At 34.9% G+C, this 20,527-nt stretch overlaps 1 protein-coding gene across 2 annotated transcripts; it reads left to right on the forward strand.

The window, feature by feature from the left end:
- Window positions 1-11,968: 11,968 nt before the first annotated feature.
- Window positions 11,969-18,663, forward strand: LOC115981459 (protein prenyltransferase alpha subunit repeat-containing protein 1-like). 2 transcript variants are annotated; one of them, XM_031103609.1, is made up of 9 exons: window positions 11,969-12,192; window positions 12,285-12,533; window positions 13,536-13,646; window positions 13,975-14,065; window positions 15,296-15,442; window positions 16,214-16,303; window positions 17,038-17,088; window positions 18,001-18,237; window positions 18,327-18,663. In XM_031103609.1, the coding sequence occupies exons 1-9, from the start codon at window positions 12,143-12,145 to the stop codon at window positions 18,462-18,464; spliced, it is 1,164 nt and encodes a 387-aa protein (XP_030959469.1). In that variant the 5' UTR covers window positions 11,969-12,142; the 3' UTR covers window positions 18,465-18,663. The 2 variants fall into 2 exon arrangements, with proteins under 2 accessions (XP_030959469.1, XP_030959468.1); XM_031103608.1 differs by having other exon boundaries at window positions 11,970-12,192; window positions 18,315-18,663.
- The last annotated feature ends 1,864 nt before the right edge of the window (window positions 18,664-20,527 follow it).

Raw genomic sequence — 20,527 nt, forward strand, 5'->3', positions numbered from 1 at the left:
ATAGCCATGGGATTCAGATTTATATCTTTGCTTGCATTGTCTTATTCGTACATAACTATACATTATAAATGTTTTTGTTTTTGTTTTTGTTTTTTTTTTTGTTTTTTTGTTTTTTTGTTTAGTTTAAAATGGATAGTTGCCCATCCCATGAGTTCAGGGCTCAAACTCACCCCATAAGGGACACCAAACATGCCAATTAACAAAAGGGTCTTCGGTGGTACTATCCTTTTCTTCTACTTCTTCATTTTTTTATTGAAAGGCCAAGCAAGCTTCAATAGATAAATACAATAGATATGGATACTTTGAATTGTATTTCTTCTTCTTCTTCTTCTTTTCTTTTCTTTTTTTTTTTTTTAATTTTTTAGTGGCATTTGGTACTATTCAATATAACATGTTAGATAATAAATGGCATTCAATGACTTTTTAATTTTATTTTATTTTATTTATTTTTTTTTTTTTTTATAAATTGACAAGTAGGAGTTTAATGAATTATATAGCTCAGCAATCAGCACCACACTTAACAGTGTTATGCTAGAGTCGATCGCCACCCTTGTTTTGCTTTGCTAGAAGAGCCAAATTAAAGGCATGAATATTATTTCGTTCCATGTTGACAGTTTTGCTTAGGGCATTGCATTATTTTTTTACTAATGGGATTGGTGCAACACCAATTTAGTTCTCACTCCCAAATATTTTTGAATCTACTATATTTTCTCAAAAGCTGAATATGCACTAGAATTTTCACTGCTATTAAAGAGATCACATACTATTCATTTAATGGAAATTATCCTCTTCTCCTATATTCAAATATTAATCATGCTTATAAATGAATTAATTTATAGAGTTTTAAATGTAGTCAACATATGCCACATGAGGAAGGTGTACCCTATCTGTTTGGATACCGCTTATTGCTAAAAAGTGAAAATACTATAGCAAAATCATTTTTAAATATGTGAATATTGTTGTGAGACCTAGTTTTATGGAAAAAAGTTGTTAAATGAAAGTACTTATGGGTCTCGTGAACAGTGCACGAGACCCATAGAAAAAATGTTTTTGCTAGGAAACACGCAAAACGCGCTTCCCAAATAGAGGCTAACTAGGAACAAAGTGTACCCTTACTAAAGCAAGTGTATGATCCTTAGTCCACATACTTCAATATGTATATATATATATATATATATATTATTTATAACTTCGATGTATTTCAAATCTTATTTTAGCACCTTTGTGGGAGTTGTAAAACGCATGAAAACAACCATGCAAACTCATATTGTGCTAAAGAATGCAATTAACCCCCAAAAAAAAAAAAATCAAAAAAACATTAAAAACGATGAAAAAGGGGAAAGACTATGGTGAAGGAGTCTTTAATTTTTTCCTAGTAATCATTATGATGCAGTTTATATATGTAGTTTAACGATGGAAGACACAACAAAAAGGCTCTTATAAAGGGGAAACTTATTAAAAGAGATTTTATTTTGGAGGGGGAAAAAAATGATGAAAGGAGGGAAAATAAAATAGAATTGTGGAAATGGTGTATCACGCAAACCACTCCACGCAAGCCAAACATTTTATGTCTTCACTATCTTGATTAGTGTGTATTGCATATAATTCATTTAGAAAGAGTTTCAAAGATTTCACCTCCAAATCATGCACTGATCTAGTGGCGATTCGATTTGAACAGATTTGTCCATTTGAAGATCCCATCACCACACCAAAACCGTATTCTGGTACCACTTCCCGAATCACTGCATCGAAGCAAAACTCACTCCAAGCATCACCATATTTGTTATCAATCACTATCCCACAACATGCCCCTTTCCTACACACAACGCCATAACCATTTCATAAGTCTTGGTAGAACGCTAGAAGTTTTCGAATCCCCAAATCCCACCAAATGAAAATTATGCCCCTCTCCAGTGCCACCCCATACAAAATCCCTCACTATCTACAGTTGTGGAATTAGTTATACGAATTCAATAGTAAGTTTTACAGATTCTCTCTTTTAAAATGTAATTCTCTAGGAGTATTTTGTACACACTTCCTGTTTAGATGAGATATCTACTCCATCGAGGGGTTCATGCGTCATATTCAGTAGAACCCAAGTTTCAAGCATGGGCTTTTCTACAATAAACGTACTGACTTCAGACCCCTCTCTGCTCTTGCATAACTTTGAAGTGTATTTGTGTTGTATTTAAATTCATTGAATTACTTTTGTATTGCTTCCATTATTGATCCTCACTTCTATTGCGATGTCTTATGCATAATGCAGGAAGCTAGTTGTGTCTCAGAAGCAGCAGCTCTCAATGTGTATGGGTGAACTTCTGTTGTCAGCTTTTGTTCTTTCATGTTCACCCAAAAGTGATCAGGCGTGGAGCCATAGGTAAAATAGTTTTTGATTGTTTTGTATCATTTCGACAAAGCACAACATTCACATATTATTCCCGTTGGTTAGTTTTGCCTTAAGGGATAACATTATCAACTTGATGAACAGAACTTAGGAGGCCAATCTTTCTTTTTGTTCTTTAATTGTCTCATTGCTTGATGTACAGGATTTTGTGTTTATTAATATGATCTTTCACCTGGTCAAAATTTTTAGTTTTGTTCACATTCCTTTCTGATAGCATATTTACTTTTCTGCGTGCCTGTTATGGCTTTAAGTAATAACACAGAGTTCTTATGCTCATTGTCAATTTGCAGGAGATGGGTGATCAAGTCAATCACTGGAAAGTGTTCAGCTCTGCAAGAGATTTTGGGGAAAGAATCTGAGCTGGTAGAAAAAATAGCTGAGGTTTAAATTCAGTTCAGGAACTCCGTACTATTAAATTATGAAGGTTCATATATGCATTTCATTATTGATGATACGAATTTATTGATAATACGAATTTATTCTGTGACACAGAGGGAGCAACTTACTTATATAACAATAGTACCAACTTGCTTTGAACAGTAACCAAATTTAAAGTAATTTGAGTAAGTGTAAAGCAATTGAGAGTGTGTTGTCGAGTCTTCGTACTTACTACCTGTCTTTGTTTACCATTTCGTCCCACGTGTCAAATAGATTAGAAAAATTGCAGAGAAATTTTCTCTAACATGGGTCAAGGGATGCAATTCAAGTTTCATCTTGTCGATTGGAACACATTGTGATTCCCAAATGCATGCGGAGGTTTACAAGTGCACAAATTGAGCAATTTTTATAGAGCTTTATTAGGAAAGTGGCTGTCACAGTTTGGGGAGGACGAGTCAGCCTTAAGAAAGACAGATTACTGCAGCAAATTAAAGCATGGGGTGGAGGGGATGGCTGGATAACAAAGCCAGTGCATAGCACACATGCTTGTAGCTTATGGAAGGCTACTCAAGCAGGTGGACTGCTTTGTTAGTAATGTACGCTTTGATGTGGAAATTGGAGATAAGGTGCATTTTTAGCATGATAACACGCCTTCAAAATTGGCCCCTCTCAACTCCAAATCTCCAATAATCATTATGAAACCCCAATCCATCTCCTCCAATGACAGAAGGTCTTTTTTCAAGTTTTTCAAACTATTTAGCAATGTAAATGGGCATAGTAAAGGCAACATAAAGCATGTGGGAAGGCTGGATAATATATTCTTTTACAAGAGTGAGCCTCAAATAAATAGAGCGTCTTCTAGCTTACAAGTCTCTTCTCCACCTTTCAATAACAGCATTTCACACTGTTTGTGCCTTAAGAAGAACCCAATAGCGACCACAATTTTTTTTTATTGGTAAGTTACACATGCATCCAGTCTTGAATCCATGAACTCACCCTCCACCTAGAACTTATAAGGGGAGAAGTGCCACATCACTAAAAATTCACTTTGATTCAAATTTAACCTTAAATTTGACTCCACATTGGAGGTAACCAAGTTGTTCAAGATTTTCCTTACAACATAAAATAGTATCATCAACAAAAAAAAAAGTAAGATGGGAGATTTTCATAATTCCTCTGCTTCTGCCCCCAAACTTAAATACAACTATGAAACCTCTTCAAAAAAAAAAAAAAAACAACTATGAAACCACCCTCCAAGGCTTTAAGTAAAATCTTGCTTAGAATCTACATGTCATCAAAAATACCCAAAACCCATAATCTGCTCCCCAACTTACAAACACCCATCTACTTTACTTTTCCTACTCCACCCAAAAAGAAAGACGGGAATTTGAGAAACTAAACGGCTATAAGTCCCCATAATCTTTCTTTTCTTTTTGTTGATAAGCAACAGATATCGAATACCATACTCGTAAATTCTCAAATTAATAAAAATGAACATAACCAAGGCTCAAATTCTCGAAAGCAAATTATACCTGACGAATAGAATCAGGAAGCGAAAGCCATTGCTCGAAGAGCTTCTCGGTGAAGACCGGATTGGATTTGAGTGCCAAAGGAGAAATCTCGGAGAGCTGCAAGAGGTCGGCATCGAACGACGCCGCATCGATCACGATCTCCATGCTCGCCGTCATTCAATCTTTTCTCTCTCTCTCATCCAAGAATTACCGAATCAGGGGAAACCCTACGGAGAATCCGCGATAGGCAGAAGAGGGAATTGAAATTGGAGAGAAAATAAGGGAAAGTTTTTCTTTTTCATTTTTTTCTTTGTCAGAGAGAGAGAGCGAGAGATGGGATTGGACGAATTGATAAATGAAAATGAGAGAGAGAGAGATGAAAAAAAATAGAAGGGATAATTACGCTTCACTTACTTGTGTTTTGTTTTTAATTTGACTTGCCTTTTCATGGTTTCAATTTTGACATTTTACTCAAATATGATTTCCTCTATTACTAATCTGTAACTCACATCTCCTTCAGCCGTTACTCTAACACATAATATGTCAAAAACAAAAACCTAAACAGATCAAAATACTCCTCACTCCTTACTCCCAAAACTCACTCCCATCCAAGTTGCTCACCAACCTAAGATCCTAGATGCTACAATACAATGCGCTTGAGATAATTGAGTTTTGATTGTGCAAGCAAACTGAGCCAAGGAAGAAGGAGACACAGTTGCTCCTCTATTTAGCTTCTCAACATTGTTCAAGATAAATCGTAAGGAAATTGCTGCCTTTGACAACCCATTAATTTCTTTATTTCTTGTTCTTTCTTAAAGCCACATATCTATTGATGATGCCAAAAAATCACTAGTGAGCCACACAGACTTTGCACGCTCGAAAAAATACCTACATAACATAAAAGAGCATCGGTGTGGTGCCGGCCAAAAACCCTCTGAAGGTTAAGTTAGAACTCTTCACAACTCTAGACTGCCTGAGCTAGGACGAATTATGCGTACCTTATTTCTTAAAAGTCTTTGGATTTTTATAATAGTGTAGAACCGACCTTCCTTTCTTGCGTGGGAAGCTTTTCCTTATGGAGAAGAACATAATTGATGGGCATATATTGCAAGATTCTTCCCATATTAGGATTCTATTCATATCGGAACTCTATTGACTAAGGTCAATCGTAGGTCGCAAGTTATTTCCATCTAGGGCTGCTTGGAGGTTACTTAGACCATGCCTCGTGGCCTTGAGATTCGTCCACCCTGAGATCCATCCATGATGAGCTCCGTCCATAGTGAGATCCGTCCACCTTTCATCCCTTCATCCTGGATTCGTCCACTACTGGACCACTGGTCTAGCATCGTCAGGTTTATTTAAATGGGCCCGTCGACTACTTTTTTACCCTTTTCATCTATCATTAAAAAGGGTAGTGGGCTTAAGGCCATCTTTGTGCTTATACAACATATGACTAAAGCTTATATCTGGGATCTTACCTCAAATTATGGATACACAAAACCCTTTGGTTTTATTAAAAACTATACAATTTACATAAATACATAGTAAGCAGTGAACTACATCAACTTGTGCAGTTGCAAGTGAAAGCAAGCTGTGATATTCCAAGCAAGGATCTTAACTAATTAGTATTTAGTAGTTATCCTTAATATTAACTTACCTTGAATAATTCAGTAGAAAAATTTGCCTTTCCTGTTTTTAGTAAATATTTCAAGGAAAGAAACGAAATAAAAGAGATCTTACTATGTTTATTCTATTTTCACTTTAATTATGGGTCTGAAATGTGGCAATTTGGAGATCAAAAAATTATATTTGAATTTGATAAGTTTTTACTTTGTATTAACTAACAGAGGAAAATACAGAAAGCTCACTTGGAAAGATGGTGATGGTGGTGTGGCTTTTCCTATTGGTGAGCAAGTTGGATGGGAGTGAGTTTTGGGAGTGAGGAGTGTTTTGATCTGTTTGGGCTTTTGTTTTTGACATATTATGTGTTAGAGTAACGGTTGAAGGAGAGGTGGGTTACGAATTAGTAACAAAGGGAATTACAGGTGGGTAAAGTGTCAAAATTAAAACCATGGGTAGACAAGTCAAATTAGAAGCAAACCACAGGTGGGTAAAGTGTAATTATCCCAAATTAGAAAGATTTTGTTTAAATGAAAACCTGAATTTGTGAGAAATTGGTTGAACAAAAACTCACATGTGGCCATGTGCTGTAGGAGGAGGAGCCATAGGTAAAACATGGTCTCCAATCACGTGCACTATTTTTTTTTTTTCCTTTTTCTTTGATTTTTTTCTTTTCCTTCGGTTGAATTGGAAGGGAACTTGTTAATATAATTTGAAATTACAATGGTTCCAAGCATCATCATCATCACAATTATGGTTTTATGGTTTAGAAATAAGAGTCTGTTTGGGATCTACTTATTTTACTAAAACTGAAAACTTTTTGCTGAAAGTACTGTAAATAAAGGTAAAAATTAGCTGAAATAGTATAATGGGACCCATGAATAGTACCAGAAAGTGCAATGAGACTCATGAATAATAGCAAAAATAATCTGAATAGTAAAATAAGTTGACAAAATTAATCATGCCAAATGGACACTAAGTGTGAGCATCTCGGTTTAGGTCCCGAATTAGATTACCCAATGTAAGATTCAATAGTACGTCATAGACCTCGTAAACTATGGCAAAGATCAAGAGTTGCTATTCAGTTTTTTAATAAGTTGATAACCACTTTGAGTGATATGTGCAAATGTCTACTAGTCTTTACTCTATATATATATTTTTTTTTTCCTTTTTGATGAACGTCTACTAGTCTTTACTTATTAGTTTAGAGTTAAGGCATGTGCATGAGAAGGTGATTGGTACCAAAGCCCTTCCAATATAGTTGGTCTTTGTTTTACACTATTTTACATTTTGACCGTATAAAATGAAAGTTTACTTTAAAAAATAAAATAATAATAAAAAAAACATAACATGTTTACTCCATTAGTGCATTCATCACTAGAATCACCATATTTATATTCAAAATCAAGACTTAGGAAATGAAAGCAACCTACAGTCTACACATATTAGATTATAATTTATAATCATGGGTTGCGTTAATCACACATGTCAAATTTATAAATTCAAACCAGTCAATAAAATTATAGAATTGGAATTGATTACCCAGTTAGTTTCAAATCTATCAACTATTTAAAACCAAAATCGGTTATTAACGTTAGCTACCCTTATTTATTCTAAATAAATCAACCATTCAAGACCGGGTTTTAAGCTAATCAACCCTATGATGAATTTTGAAGTTCTATATCACGTTTATTCCAAGGATTTAGGCCAATTGATCATGTGAAACCATTCAAACTAAAAATCAAAAAAGCTTTTAGTTGATAGATCAATCATTATATAAAACTAGTATGTAGCCCCGTGCTACCGCACGGGAATGGATATATTATTAATCATGAGTTTATTCATGTTTAAAAGGCTCAGTTAAGTCCAAATTCATATTATTAACCAGAAAATTTCATTAACAAAACTTAGCAGTATATATATTTTATACAGAAAGATGAACCTTGGTGACAATGTTTATCCAAAAGATACATTCACGCTTTTGAATCTTCAATCTCTATTGGTGATTGAAATTTTCGCAGCTTAAAAAATTTAAAATTAAAAAAAAAAAAAAAAAAAAACTCTCAGAGTTGTACTCATTTTGTAGTTTTACGATGGGTCATTTTGTAACATGATGGGCATTTGTGTGAAGAAAAAACCTCTGAAGTTCCATGGCTGATAAAAGAAATTCTCTTCAATCTCTTTTTATAGAGAGAGGGGTTTGTGCGTGTTTTTATACATCCTTCATAGTTGTATTATCACGAAGCAGGTCCAATGGATTTAGATTGGTACTACCGATTCCCAAAGCATGAGTGTTTAATGTGTTATTAATTTCATCTCATTGGCTTCTGCATATGACAGCAAAATTAAAAATAATTAGATTGTTCACGTGTATAGTAAAATTGGACTCCAATTTCAGATTCTAATTGAACAATTGGAATGATAATATATGATAGTAATAACAATAGGAAAATTCAAATAAAATTTCGAATTAAATTGTAACAATCTGAATAAAAAATTCCAGTAGAAAGACAAGGTGGAGTGATCCACTCCAAGAAGGCGACCAAACTTGCGTAAATATAGAATAATAAATCTCTCTCTGGAAAATTTACATTGTTCATAACCTTTACCTTCACTAAACATTTTAAAAACATAGTGACTCACATCTGCCATCCAGACATCTACAGCCGGGTCCTCTCCAATTCGTGTGAGATTCCATTGATCACTAAGTTCCTTTGCAGCCTGCAAAAAGTACCATCCATCGGTCCACAGCAGTGCTTTCTTCATTGTTATAGGTGCCAAACCTAAACAAAAATACAAATATAAGGATAGTGAATTTTAGGCATAATGTGCATCTAATCACATATTAGCAATTTATAACAAATGTAAAGATGCAAACTTTGTAAGTGAATAGTAAACAAAACTCAGTGTCAGAACCCAGAATAAAGCACTTTAATCCAAAACTCAGTGCAAATGTAAAGATGCAAACTTTGTAAGCAATTTATAACAAAGATGCAAACTCTAGCTTTGCTATCTTTTTGGAAATTATGCAATGTACCCAAACCAAGTTCTTATCACCGATATTAATCTCTTTGGTTTTCACGTTTGACTACAAAATTAAGGAAAAAACTTAATTAGCACAGTAACTCACTTGACCCGATACATAGAAGTGGTTTTAATGAGAATGAGCCCACATACATTTAGCCACGTGATGCAAAATTCAACTTCAATTTCAGATTCTAAACACATGGCACAAAATTAAAATTCTAATTTGGAATTCAATTTCACACCCTCTCTGCTTCACCTATTATTTTATATATAGACTATCATGCCATAAATGGGAAAGGTTTAAATTTCAAAACTCATAACTTAACTTAATTATTCTAACGTGTTTAGCTGTCTAGCAATATGATGAGTGGTAGGATTACTGTCTTTTAATATGTGAAAAACTACAACCAGCAAAGGAACCTGAAATAGTTTTTGCCTCTTCAATCAAATGACCATAAGTAGCAAAAGACACATTCATTCTTCAAAAAGTTGATATAATCTCTAAATCTCCCTCTAAGATAATAGAAGAGAGTCCAATATCCTTGTATACAATCACTTAAGTGTGATGTAATAAGTGAATACATGACATCTTCATATTGATGGTTGTCGTTGAACTCTATTCATATTAAAAGATCACACACTATTCATTTTACGGAAATTATCCTCTCCTCCCATATTCAGATATTAATCATGCTTATGAAGGAGTTAATTTATGGAGTTTTAAATGTAGTCAACATATGTCACATAAGGAAGGTGTACCCTAGCTAGGACCAAAGTGTACCTTTACCAAAGCAAGTGTACCATCCTTAGTCCACATACTTCAAGATATATATACACACAGTGCCAGTAGTCAACTGAAAACTCTCCCAAGTAGGAGTTTTTTTTTCTCTCTCAAGTAAGGGTTCTCTCCCTAGCTCTCCTTTGACTATCCTAAACTCAGTAATAGGATATTGTCAAACTATAGTTCACTGGAATGGAGTAAGCTATCCTAGACGGGGCTATAGAATCTGCAGCTCACTGAAGAAGAAGAGGAAAGCATCCAAATCACAACCCAAAGCCAAGCTGAGCTTCTGGAGGAATGCTACCTAAGTCTCTTTGGAAGGCTTTTATCAAACAGGCAACAGAATCAAAGAGCCTTTAAAAGTATTTTGAAATCAATCTAGAAAATGGGTTCAGATATGAGAATAGTAGAGGTGGATAATGGTATACTCCAATTCAAATTTAGATCTAAGTATCAAATGCAATGGGTAGAGAAGAATGGTCCGAGGAATTTCGATAATAATTTATTTCTTTTATGTCGGTGGTGAAAAGGGTTATTCGCTGCTAATATAGTCTTCACACACTCATCCTTCTGGGTTCAAGTGTGGGGGCTACCCTTTGAGCTTATGTTGGAAGAAACGGGCAAAGACATTGGAAACAAAATAGGCAACTATGTGGAAACGGATAGAAGGTCATGGCAATCAGACCAAGCCAAGTTCTTGCGAATCTGAGTTGATCTTCAAATTGATAAGCCACTTTGGTGTAGGGGATATATAATGAATATGGAGAAGGAAAAGGTATGGGTCACCTTCAAATATGAGAGACTCCCAATTGTTTGCTATGTTTGTGGAAGGATGGGCCATGATGATCGACACTGCTCACAGACAATAGAAGGGCAAGAAATAGAGTATCAGCATGGGGAATGGCTTAGGGTCTGTTTGGGATCTGCTTATTTTGCTGAAACTGAAAATTTTTTGCTGAAAATACTGTAAATAAAGGTAAAAGTTAGTTGAAATAGTATAGTGGAATCCATAAATAGTATCAAAGAGTGCAGTGGGACTCATAAATAGTAACAAAAATAATTTAAATAGTAAAATAATTTTAATTTTCTATCTCAATCCAAAAACGCACCCTTAGAGCATCCACACCAGCTCATGGATTCTCTTCTAAAATACAAAAAGTGCTCCAATTTACACATTCTATCCCAAAATCCTTCCACATCAGTTCTTGTAAAAATGTCTAAATATCTATGATATCTTGAAAAATAAACAGTAACCGTGCATATATACACGGTTACTATTCACTGTGTAAACCATTTTTTAATTCTTTTTTCTCAACAACCCGGCGCGCCACCAAAATAACCACCCAACCCAGCACAGAGAATTAACCCAAAATCAACAGAAAATCAATTAGAAAAACCAACTCAAAATCAAGACAAACCCACTGAAAACCTAACTCAAAATAAATCAAAACTCACCGGTAAACCCAACCCAAAAATAGTCCAACCCCACCGGAAAACCCAGCCCAAACCATACTCAACGAAAAACTCACGTGAAATGCCCAACGGAACTGGATCTGCTGCCACTGCTACCGTCCGATAGTCTTCCATTGCTGCCGCAGGATCTTCCATCGATGTCGTCGGTTGGGGGTGGGAGGCGAAGTGTCGTTGATTGGGGGTGGGAGGCGAAGGGTCGGTGGTGGAGGACGAGAGGGAGGGGCGAAGGAAAGAGGGAGGGCGAAAGCGAGTTGGATTGGCAGAGAGCTAGATTGGCGGAGGGCTGAGGCGGCGAGCTGGATCGGCGACGAGCTGGACCAGCGGCAATGGCGGGCTGTGATGCAGCTGTTAGGAAGAGAGTGAGGGAAAGAGAGGAATGTGTGATAGAGCTGTGATGTTTTGGGTGTTTATGAGAGAGAAGGTAATAATAGATAATAATAAAAAAAAACAATAAATAATATCATTTAATTAGAATAGATGTGTAAAATAGATTAACTGATGTAGGTATTTTAGAAATATGGTAGTGTAAAATAGAAAAAATAGATTTTTAGTGTAAAATAGACGAAAATTTTTAGACGGATTGATATGGTTGCTCTTAATATTAAACTGATTTTTTTTGTTCATGCTTATGAAATTATATATTATAAATTAATTTTCAATAGATGGGCCGAGTATTTGAGATTTTTTTCACAGGTCTAATTCCTTCCACGGTACAAAATGCATTGTCTAGCTTAATTGCATTTTGTGTTTTTGACTATGATTGAATCAGAGTTCTTAAATCAAGAATTATCCTTAAATTTTTCTTATCTAAAAAAGAAAAACTCATATTTTATTGAATTGGGCATTACTGATTACCCCGCACTTTTCCTTTCGTACTTTCTCCGCAACCAAACAGAAACAGAAACAGAAAACTCTCTCACCAGATTGAATTTCAAAATCACAAATTCCATGGATCTCTTGCTCCAATTCCAACACATCCTCGAATCGGACCCTCTCATGTAAACCTCATATGCCTCTCATTTTTTTTTTTTTCCCTTTATAGCAAAATATTGAAAATTTTACTTTGAATTTCATTTTTGGAGTCTTACAGTGATGAAGTTGGGTTTGTACACCCGACCCAATTCGCTACGCTGACTGAAGACTCAACAGGCGATGCTGCGATTTCTGATGGCATAACCCAGGCTGTTCTGCCATTGTACAATGCTGCCAAGCGTGCGTTTATTGCGGCAATGGAAGAATACAAGAGACTCAGCGATGATGGATTGGAGAGTGAAGTGATGAGGCATAGTAAGGCTCTCTTGTTGCTCAGCTCCGATTTCGGCACTGCCTGGAACTCAAGGTCTCTTATTAAAATTCAGTTTACTTATTTGACTTTTTGCTAGAACCGGTAATTTATAATGGTGTCAGCGTCTCTACTGTACCTCGCGTTTAAAGAAGTTAAAAATGGGCTCCACTTATCTGGACAACTTAAACTTTTGAGAAAATCAGTAATTTAGCAACTGTGCAATGTAGCATGAGGTGATCCACTATAGGGCCTAGGTGGAGCTTGTGAGATTGTAGTAGGTTTTAACTTAGAATCCATGCTTTGGCGAAGGCAGCCAATCATTTTATGTCTTCACTGTCTTGATTAGTGTGTATTGCATATAATTCATTTAGAAAGAGTTTCAAAGATTTCACCTCCAAATCATGCACTGATCTAGTGGCGATTCAATTTGAACAGATTTGTCCATTTGAAAATCCCATCACCACACCAAAAATGTATTCAGGTACCATTTCTCGAATCAAATTGACACACCCCATATGGACCCCTCACTGCATCAAAGCAAAACTCACTCCAAGCAGCACCATATTTGTTATCAATCACTACCCCCCACAACATGTCCCTTTCATACACACAGCACCATAACCATTTCATAAGTAAGTCTTGGTTGAACGCTAGAAGTTTCCGAATCCCCAAATCCCACCAAATGAAAATTATGCCCCTCTCCAGTGCCACCTCATACAAAATCCCTCACTATCTCCAGTTGTGGAATTAGTTATATGAATTCAATAGTAAGTTTTACAGATTCTCTCCTTTAAAATGTAATTCTCTAGGAGTATTTTGTACACACATCCTGTTTAGATGAGGTATCTACTCCATCGAGGGGTTCATGCATTATATTGAATAGAACCCAATTTCAAGCATGGGCTTTTCTACAATAAACAGACTGACTTCAGACCCCTCTCTGCTCTTGCATAACTTTGAAGTGTATTTGTGTTGTATTTAAATTCATTGAATTACTTTTGTATTGCTTCCATTATTGATCCTCACTCCTATTGCGATGTCTTATGCATGATGCAGGAAGCTAGTTGTGTCTAAGAAGCAGCAGCTTTCAATGTATATGGGTGAACTTCTGTTGTCAGCTCTTGCTCTTTCATATTCACCCAAAAGTGATCAGTCGTGGAGTCATAGGTAAAATAGTTTTTAACTGTAAATTAATTGTTTTGTATCGTTTCTACAAAGCACAATATTCACATGTCATTCCTGTTGGTTAGTTTTGCCTTAAGGGATAACATTATCAACTTGATGAACAGAACTTAGGGGGCCAATCTTTCCTTTTATTCTTTAATTGTCTCCTTGCTTGATACACAGGGTTTTGTGTTTATTAATATGATTTTCCACCTGGCTAAAGTTTTTAGTTTTGTTCACATTCCTTTCTAATAGTATTTTTACTTTTCTGCTTGCCTGTTATGGCTTTAAGTAAAAACACAGAGTTCTTATGCACATTGTCAATTTGCAGGAGATGGGTGATCAAGTCAATCACTGGAAAGTGTTCAGCTTTGCAAGAGATTTTGGGGAAAGAATCTGAGCTGGTGGAAAAAATAGCTGAGGTTTAAATTCAGTTCAGGAACTCCGTACTATTATATTATGAAGGTTCACATTTACATTTCATTATTGAAAACCTCCATTCTCACGTTTGCTGTGTTCGCTTGTTTCTCTTAAACACTACCTAGAGCAAACAAGAACTTCAGTTTCAAAAAACAATATTGGATGAGTACGATTCAAGATTTGATAGTTACTAGGATGCTTCTCTGTTGAGTTATCATTATTTAAGATGGTACAAGCTACCTAGATCTAGTTCACCTAGAAAACACTCAATACCTGGGAACAGAAATAGAATGCATGTGTTTACCTGGCTACTGAGATATAGCTGGATTGTATCTTCTTATGTTCTGAAAAATCTAGCTACAAATGGGCAGGTGCATCTATCTTGTTGGAGGTGAAACTATTAAGCCTTGAGATTGGAGTTCACAATGCTGTTTTCCCTGGATTAATGTGTTTTGTTCTTAAAAACTTGAGAACTAAATCAAAAATAGCCTTTTCTTTTCTCTGGTTTGGTTATGATTCAGTTTTAGATTTGCCTCAAAGCCAAACAAAACTGACCCATGCACACCTAAAATGCTGCTACATGCCACTGCCTCTGTGGCTGGTTGTCAGCCATGACAATAAGCACTGCTGGCAGCAGATGATCCTAATAGTTTTTAATCTTCTGGGATGACAAATTACAGTATTGAGGTTGTATTTGATTTTACAGAAAATGAGATGACAATGGAGTTCCTCGTTTTGTCTCCCACCTTTTTTGTGTTATTTTTATTTTTCTTTTGGACCGAAAGAAATTTAGCTCAAGCTGTTGAAGGAAGCTTGATGTTGTTGAGCTTTATTTCCAAGGATTTTGAATGATAAAAATTAAACTTATATAGCCTGTCTCTTGAAGAACTGGCATCCCAAATTGAAGGTGGAATTCCCTGTACAGAGTTTGGACCATCTAATTATTCATGTAACGGAGTGCATTATGCGATGACCCTTAGGGGAACTAGTTTATAGTCTTGCTAGTTGACTACTTGACTTTCTTCTTTAATTAGAACTTTTGACCATATCATTATGCAAATTTTTCTTTAGCTTCTGCAATTGTCCATATATATTGGTGGTTTAACTATTGACATTAGCACACCACATTTTGTTGGCATATCCATCATACTATGATGTTGAGGGAGAGTTTTCCAGGAAGAAACCTAACACTGTTTTAAGTTGACTTTATTTTTTATTTTTTTTGGGTGCAGAGATCAATAATGAACTATTGTGCATGGAACCATCATTGCTGGCTTGTTTCATACATGACCAGAGAACAGGTGCTACATGAGTTAAAGAAATCCAGAAATTGGGTGGGGTTGCACGTTGCTGATAATTGTTGCTTTCATTATCGCAGAGTGAGTTTTCTTATGAATTTGAACAAGCTCAGATGTAAGTTCTGTGTCCTCACCCCTCCACCCCTCTTCCTCCACAAACCTTTTTCCAAAAAGAAGGAGAAATCTGGTAATCATGCATAGACTAGGGGATTCTCACTTTACTTGACACAAGGTTGGGATTGTACAAATTGGAAAAATATGCACCAAAACTTTGAAGGATGAGGTTCGAGTTCACCATTCCTATTATTTCTAGGCTTCCAGTCTTTCAGAATATCTTAATTTTGCTAGCAATATGTCATCATTAGTTTATATAATTTAATTTTTAAAATTTTAGATGTTTGCAGCATGAAATATGGTTGTGATAACTGGATATTTTCTGTTGCTTAACTGTTTGAAGAACCATTCACAGTCACTAAAAGAACATGCCAATGCTTGGGGCAACTGGACTTTTAATTATCTTTTGATGGTTTACAACCACTTATTTTTCTGAAAATGCATTGATCCCTAAATGAGATGTTCTTAATCAACGAAAAAACGATATTGTTTAATTCTGAGGTGAAAGAAATAGTTTCAACCATTGTAGCTGTATATGCTTTTGTATTCCTAGAGTGATAAGAACACCCGATTCTTCAAGAGAGAAAAAAAGTCATTAACCCCAAGGGAGAGAAAGATAGTGCTGATGTGCTTTAATTATTGTATTTGGAATAAGGCACTCATAATTTCTTACATGCTTACTGTGATGAGCTGGGATTTTCATACTTATCTCAATCTAACTTGCAATCGATTTTGCAGCGACTAATGCTTCGGATTTTGAAAGACTCAACCTGTAAACTTGAAAATGCATCCCCTGGTTACTCTGTTGAAGTTTCTGAATTATGGAAGGTAAAAATATTCTTTAATGTCTATGCAATAATCATTACAAATTTGTATTCATTTCTGCAAGCAAGTTTGCTCTTTATGTTATTATCATTATTAATTGTATTCCATTTCTTCCTTCTCTCATTCCTTGGATCCTTATATGAGTGAATGTCAGCTTCATGTCTGTATTCTTTTTCTAATTTACTTGAGTTGAGTGATCTTTGTAATTTTCATTCGTTAGTGTTGGTGTATGTCTTGTATACTTCCCATACTTGGGTTGCACCCCTTTTGCACTTTATTAATGAACCTTTTACTTATAATGAAGTTGCTTAGGAACGGTAATTAGGTTCCACTTTTTTGGTCTGCTTGGTCTGTAGGTATAAATACTGAGATAAATTAGATTATAAATTTATAATGCCACTTCCTACTAGGCTGAGCTTTTGGGTATCGGTGGCATTGTTGATTCATTTTTCTTAACAAATAAGCAGTGTTTATGAGTGATTGCATGTGTTACACACTACATGAAATAGAAATGGGGCTGGGTGATTCAAAAACAATGTTAGTTAAGCACTAAGACATTAATGTAAAATCCTTTCACGTCCAAAAGCAAATTCTCTTAAATATGTGACTGCTTTTAGTTACAACTGCTGTTACTTATTGTTTTAGGATTCGTTGATTGCAACTGTGCTTTTTAAATGTCTTGAATATTTATACAAAGTTTTTTTTTTTTTAATGTCTTGACAATTTTGGTGTGACAGGAAGAGCTTGATTGGAATGAAATGTTGATAAAGCGTTACATAGGAAGAGAGGTATACACCCTTAACTCAAAGAAGCTCAACTATGCCTTAATCCTATTGGTGATGACTTTATGGAACCTTCTCAATTGTTTTTTTCTTTTTCTGATAAGTTTGATCAAACCTCTTCAACTAATACAGCTCTGCCACTTGTATCGATTTCATCCATTCTATCATATCCCAAATCACTTCCTTATTATGTCTACCTATGTTATTTTCGGACTCCCTCTACCTCATTTCTCTTTCAATCTGAATTAAAAGTAAACACCCTTGGAATGTACTTTTTTCTTTGGACTGACTATAGTGGCACATGGGCAAGATTTTTTTTGAATTTTTTTATTATTAATCAGCAGACTCTTTATATTGGAGAACCTTTGATTGTTCTCAACCCTGAAATTGGTGGGGTAAAACTTGGAAGTAGTACATAGATCTGAAAAAGGATCTGTAATTTTCCTGTCACTTTAATGTTTGCAGATTACAGAATGATAACATTGATAATCTGTGCCAACTACACATTTATAATCTTCTTCCCCCTACTAAAGGAGATATCTCATTGTTGTATTGTTTTGATGCTGTTCTCCAGGAATCAACGAAATACTCATGGTCTCTGTTTTATATTATACTAGGATTTCAGATACATAACAACCCCCCACCCCCAGAAAAAGAAGTATTTAAGAACTGTAGTTCACCAACATATGAGTTATTGCATTATGAGCCTTTCTTATTGTAGTACCTGTGTTCATGATGTCATTTCTTCAATCAAAGAAATAGACTATCTTTGTAACAAGAAATTTTGTGGTCCGATCACATATTAAAAGAAAAAGAAGAAAAAAAAAAGTGGTTCTGTGCTGGTGCTTGACTTTTTTAAAGTATTCCAATGATCCTATTATATAAGAGTTTTTATCTTATGACTTTCATTTCAAACAGGCACTTTGGCTTCATCGCCGCTTCCTTTCTTTGTGTTGGATGAAGCAATTTGCAACCAATCTCCATGATGTATCCTGCCATTTTGACCTAAAGCTCAGCACAAGTGACAGCTTCAATTCCTTTATTGATAATGAGTTGCATATCCTCAACTCTTGCTCAACTGTTCCAAATAATGACTTTGAGGATTTCCAAGCGCAAGCCACATATTCTGCCACTTACATATTATGGTTGACAAAGGTAAATTATCTTTTGTCTTTTCAATTATCCATTTTGTCCTGTCGGTTGGATGCTTAGATTTTCGTTATGTGCATCAACAAATCCCGGAGTTTTGGTCTGAATTCCAAGAGAAGCTTACAATAGGAAATTTGAAGACTATGCTAAGCAAGGTGTGCCCAGAAAGGTCATTCCTTTGGGATTCTTTCATAGATTTGATGGAAACGCCTGACCAATTTTTGAAGGAGTAAACGTTATCTTTGACTCTATCTGACGATTATCATCTTTTTTTCTTAAATTCTTTTACCTTTTTTTCTTCTCCACTCTTGTTGATTCATTTACCGATGATATTAACAATGTATATTATTTGGTTTTCAATTTATGGGCAAGACTTAGATATAATACTTATCTAATACTAAGATACTGTTCCTTAGGTTCTGCTCTTGAGATTCTGTCATGTGGATTTTTTCTCATAGAATGGAAGTGTATTTTTTAGTTAAATAGCCACATGGCTGAATTTTAAAAAGGGAACCTAAAGAACAGCTCCTAAGGTACTGTATCTAAGTTTTGTCCTCAATTTATACTTTAAAATGGTGTAGACTATGTGAGTATGTGATGAACACTTTCTATATATTTATTGTGTTATAAAATTAATAACTATTTTAAAATGGTATATTGAAATAAACTGATATTACAATATTTCGTTTGAATAGACAAAAAAAAAACGATCATTAAAACAGAATTGATAACTTTGGTTTTCTCAAGGTTGACAATGACTGAATTACTAAAAGTAAACTAAAAAAAAATTGAGAGAGGATAGTGAACAAATAAATAAGGTATACTTGAATGTTAGTTGGGTAGCATAACAATTTATCAAGACCAAGTTTCTCTGTGATAAAAATTGTGGCTATCAAATGACATATCCAAATATGTCGTTGAACGACGTGGCAAGATCAAAAATGCTGAGATCAACAGTAGGAGGGATGTTGCAATGGTTCTAGTTCGATCTTTGCTCTCTCTCTCTCTCTCTCAAACTGACCTAAGTTTCTCTCTCTTCTTTCCATTTGCTTAGATTATTAATTTTGGTATTTTAAATTTCACGTGTGTTATTTTGTTAGTATATTAATGGTAGAATAATTGAGGTATTAATTTGGCAAGTGTAAATAAACTCATAGAGTAAATTGGTCAAAATAAAAGTTTTTAGAGTGTAATGGCCATCACCTTAAAGCTCAAGGAGCATATAGGCATTTTTACCACAATTTTGTACTCAACATTCAACTTTCGCTAGCAAGCCTTTTTGCAAGTAATTTGTTGATTAGTATAGCAATCATTGATGACATGCGAATTTGTTGTGTTTAGTAAAATCTGTTGTAATTGATCAAGTTGAATAAATATTATCTATTAAAAGTTGTAAGTGTTGGAAAATTTGAGTTAAAACACATATTTGATGTAATTCAATCCTTAGTTTTTAGTGTCTAAATTAGTATTGAACTTCAACCATTTTCAAGACACTAGAAAATTGCTAAAGATCATGGAAGCTCTACTGCCTCGACTATGGACTTGACTCCATGTGATTGATCATGCTTTAATGAAGCCTGACTCATGCTCGACATAACTTGACCGATTAAGCTGTGGGATTTCAAAAACTGAATTTTCAGTTTTAGCCCATGATGACTTGACCCACTTGGGACTGTGCACTAAGATTCCTAAAGGTATAAAAGTTTAATTTTAGAGCAATCATCATAAGTGAGAGAACACACAGATTAAATTATTGACGCCAAAAGAAAATTCAAAATCATCTTGCTACTAATGCTCATATGGATTATTATTTAATTTTTTATTCTCCTTAACCTTCCAGGAATTCCTTTAGATAGCAATCCATCTAATAGATTTGAGATGAGAAAAGTTTTGTAGCAAAGGAATAGTTTGCAAATCTAGAAGGCATTTTTTTATGGTAAGCTACACATGTAAACAATGAGTCTTGAACCCAAAATATCACTCTTGAGTAAGTACTATTTATGCTTCAGCTCATTAGCAAGTTCTTTTTTAGGATCTTTACCTCTTTATTTTTTTTGGTCAAACATTCATAATATCACAAAGAGGCATGGCATTCTATACATGTCACTTGCAAACTATCTTAACTGAAAAATAAAGAAAAGCAACGTATTGTTGGGACATTAGAAGTTCTAAAACGTTCACGTTTTGTCTAAATTGAATAGTTTGGACATTAGTAAAATAAAAATCATGCAAGCAATCAAACATGAAAACTCACACCAAATTTTACATGAAAATCCCCCTAGTTTAGAGTGAAAAA

This window comes from Quercus lobata, chromosome 3 (genome assembly GCF_001633185.2).
Source record: "Quercus lobata isolate SW786 chromosome 3, ValleyOak3.0 Primary Assembly, whole genome shotgun sequence".
Taxonomy (NCBI): Eukaryota; Viridiplantae; Streptophyta; class Magnoliopsida; order Fagales; family Fagaceae; genus Quercus; species Quercus lobata.

Coding starts and splice junctions, on each gene's coding strand:
- LOC115981459 (XM_031103608.1), top strand. CDS start 12,143: ATGGATCTCTTGCTCCAATTCCAACACATCCTCGAATCGGACCCTCTC. Junction 12,193..12,284: donor CTCGAATCGGACCCTCTCAT/GTAAACCTCATA, acceptor GGAGTCTTACAG/TGATGAAGTTGGGTTTGTAC. Junction 16,304..17,037: donor AAGTTTCTGAATTATGGAAG/GTAAAAATATTC, acceptor TTGGTGTGACAG/GAAGAGCTTGATTGGAATGA.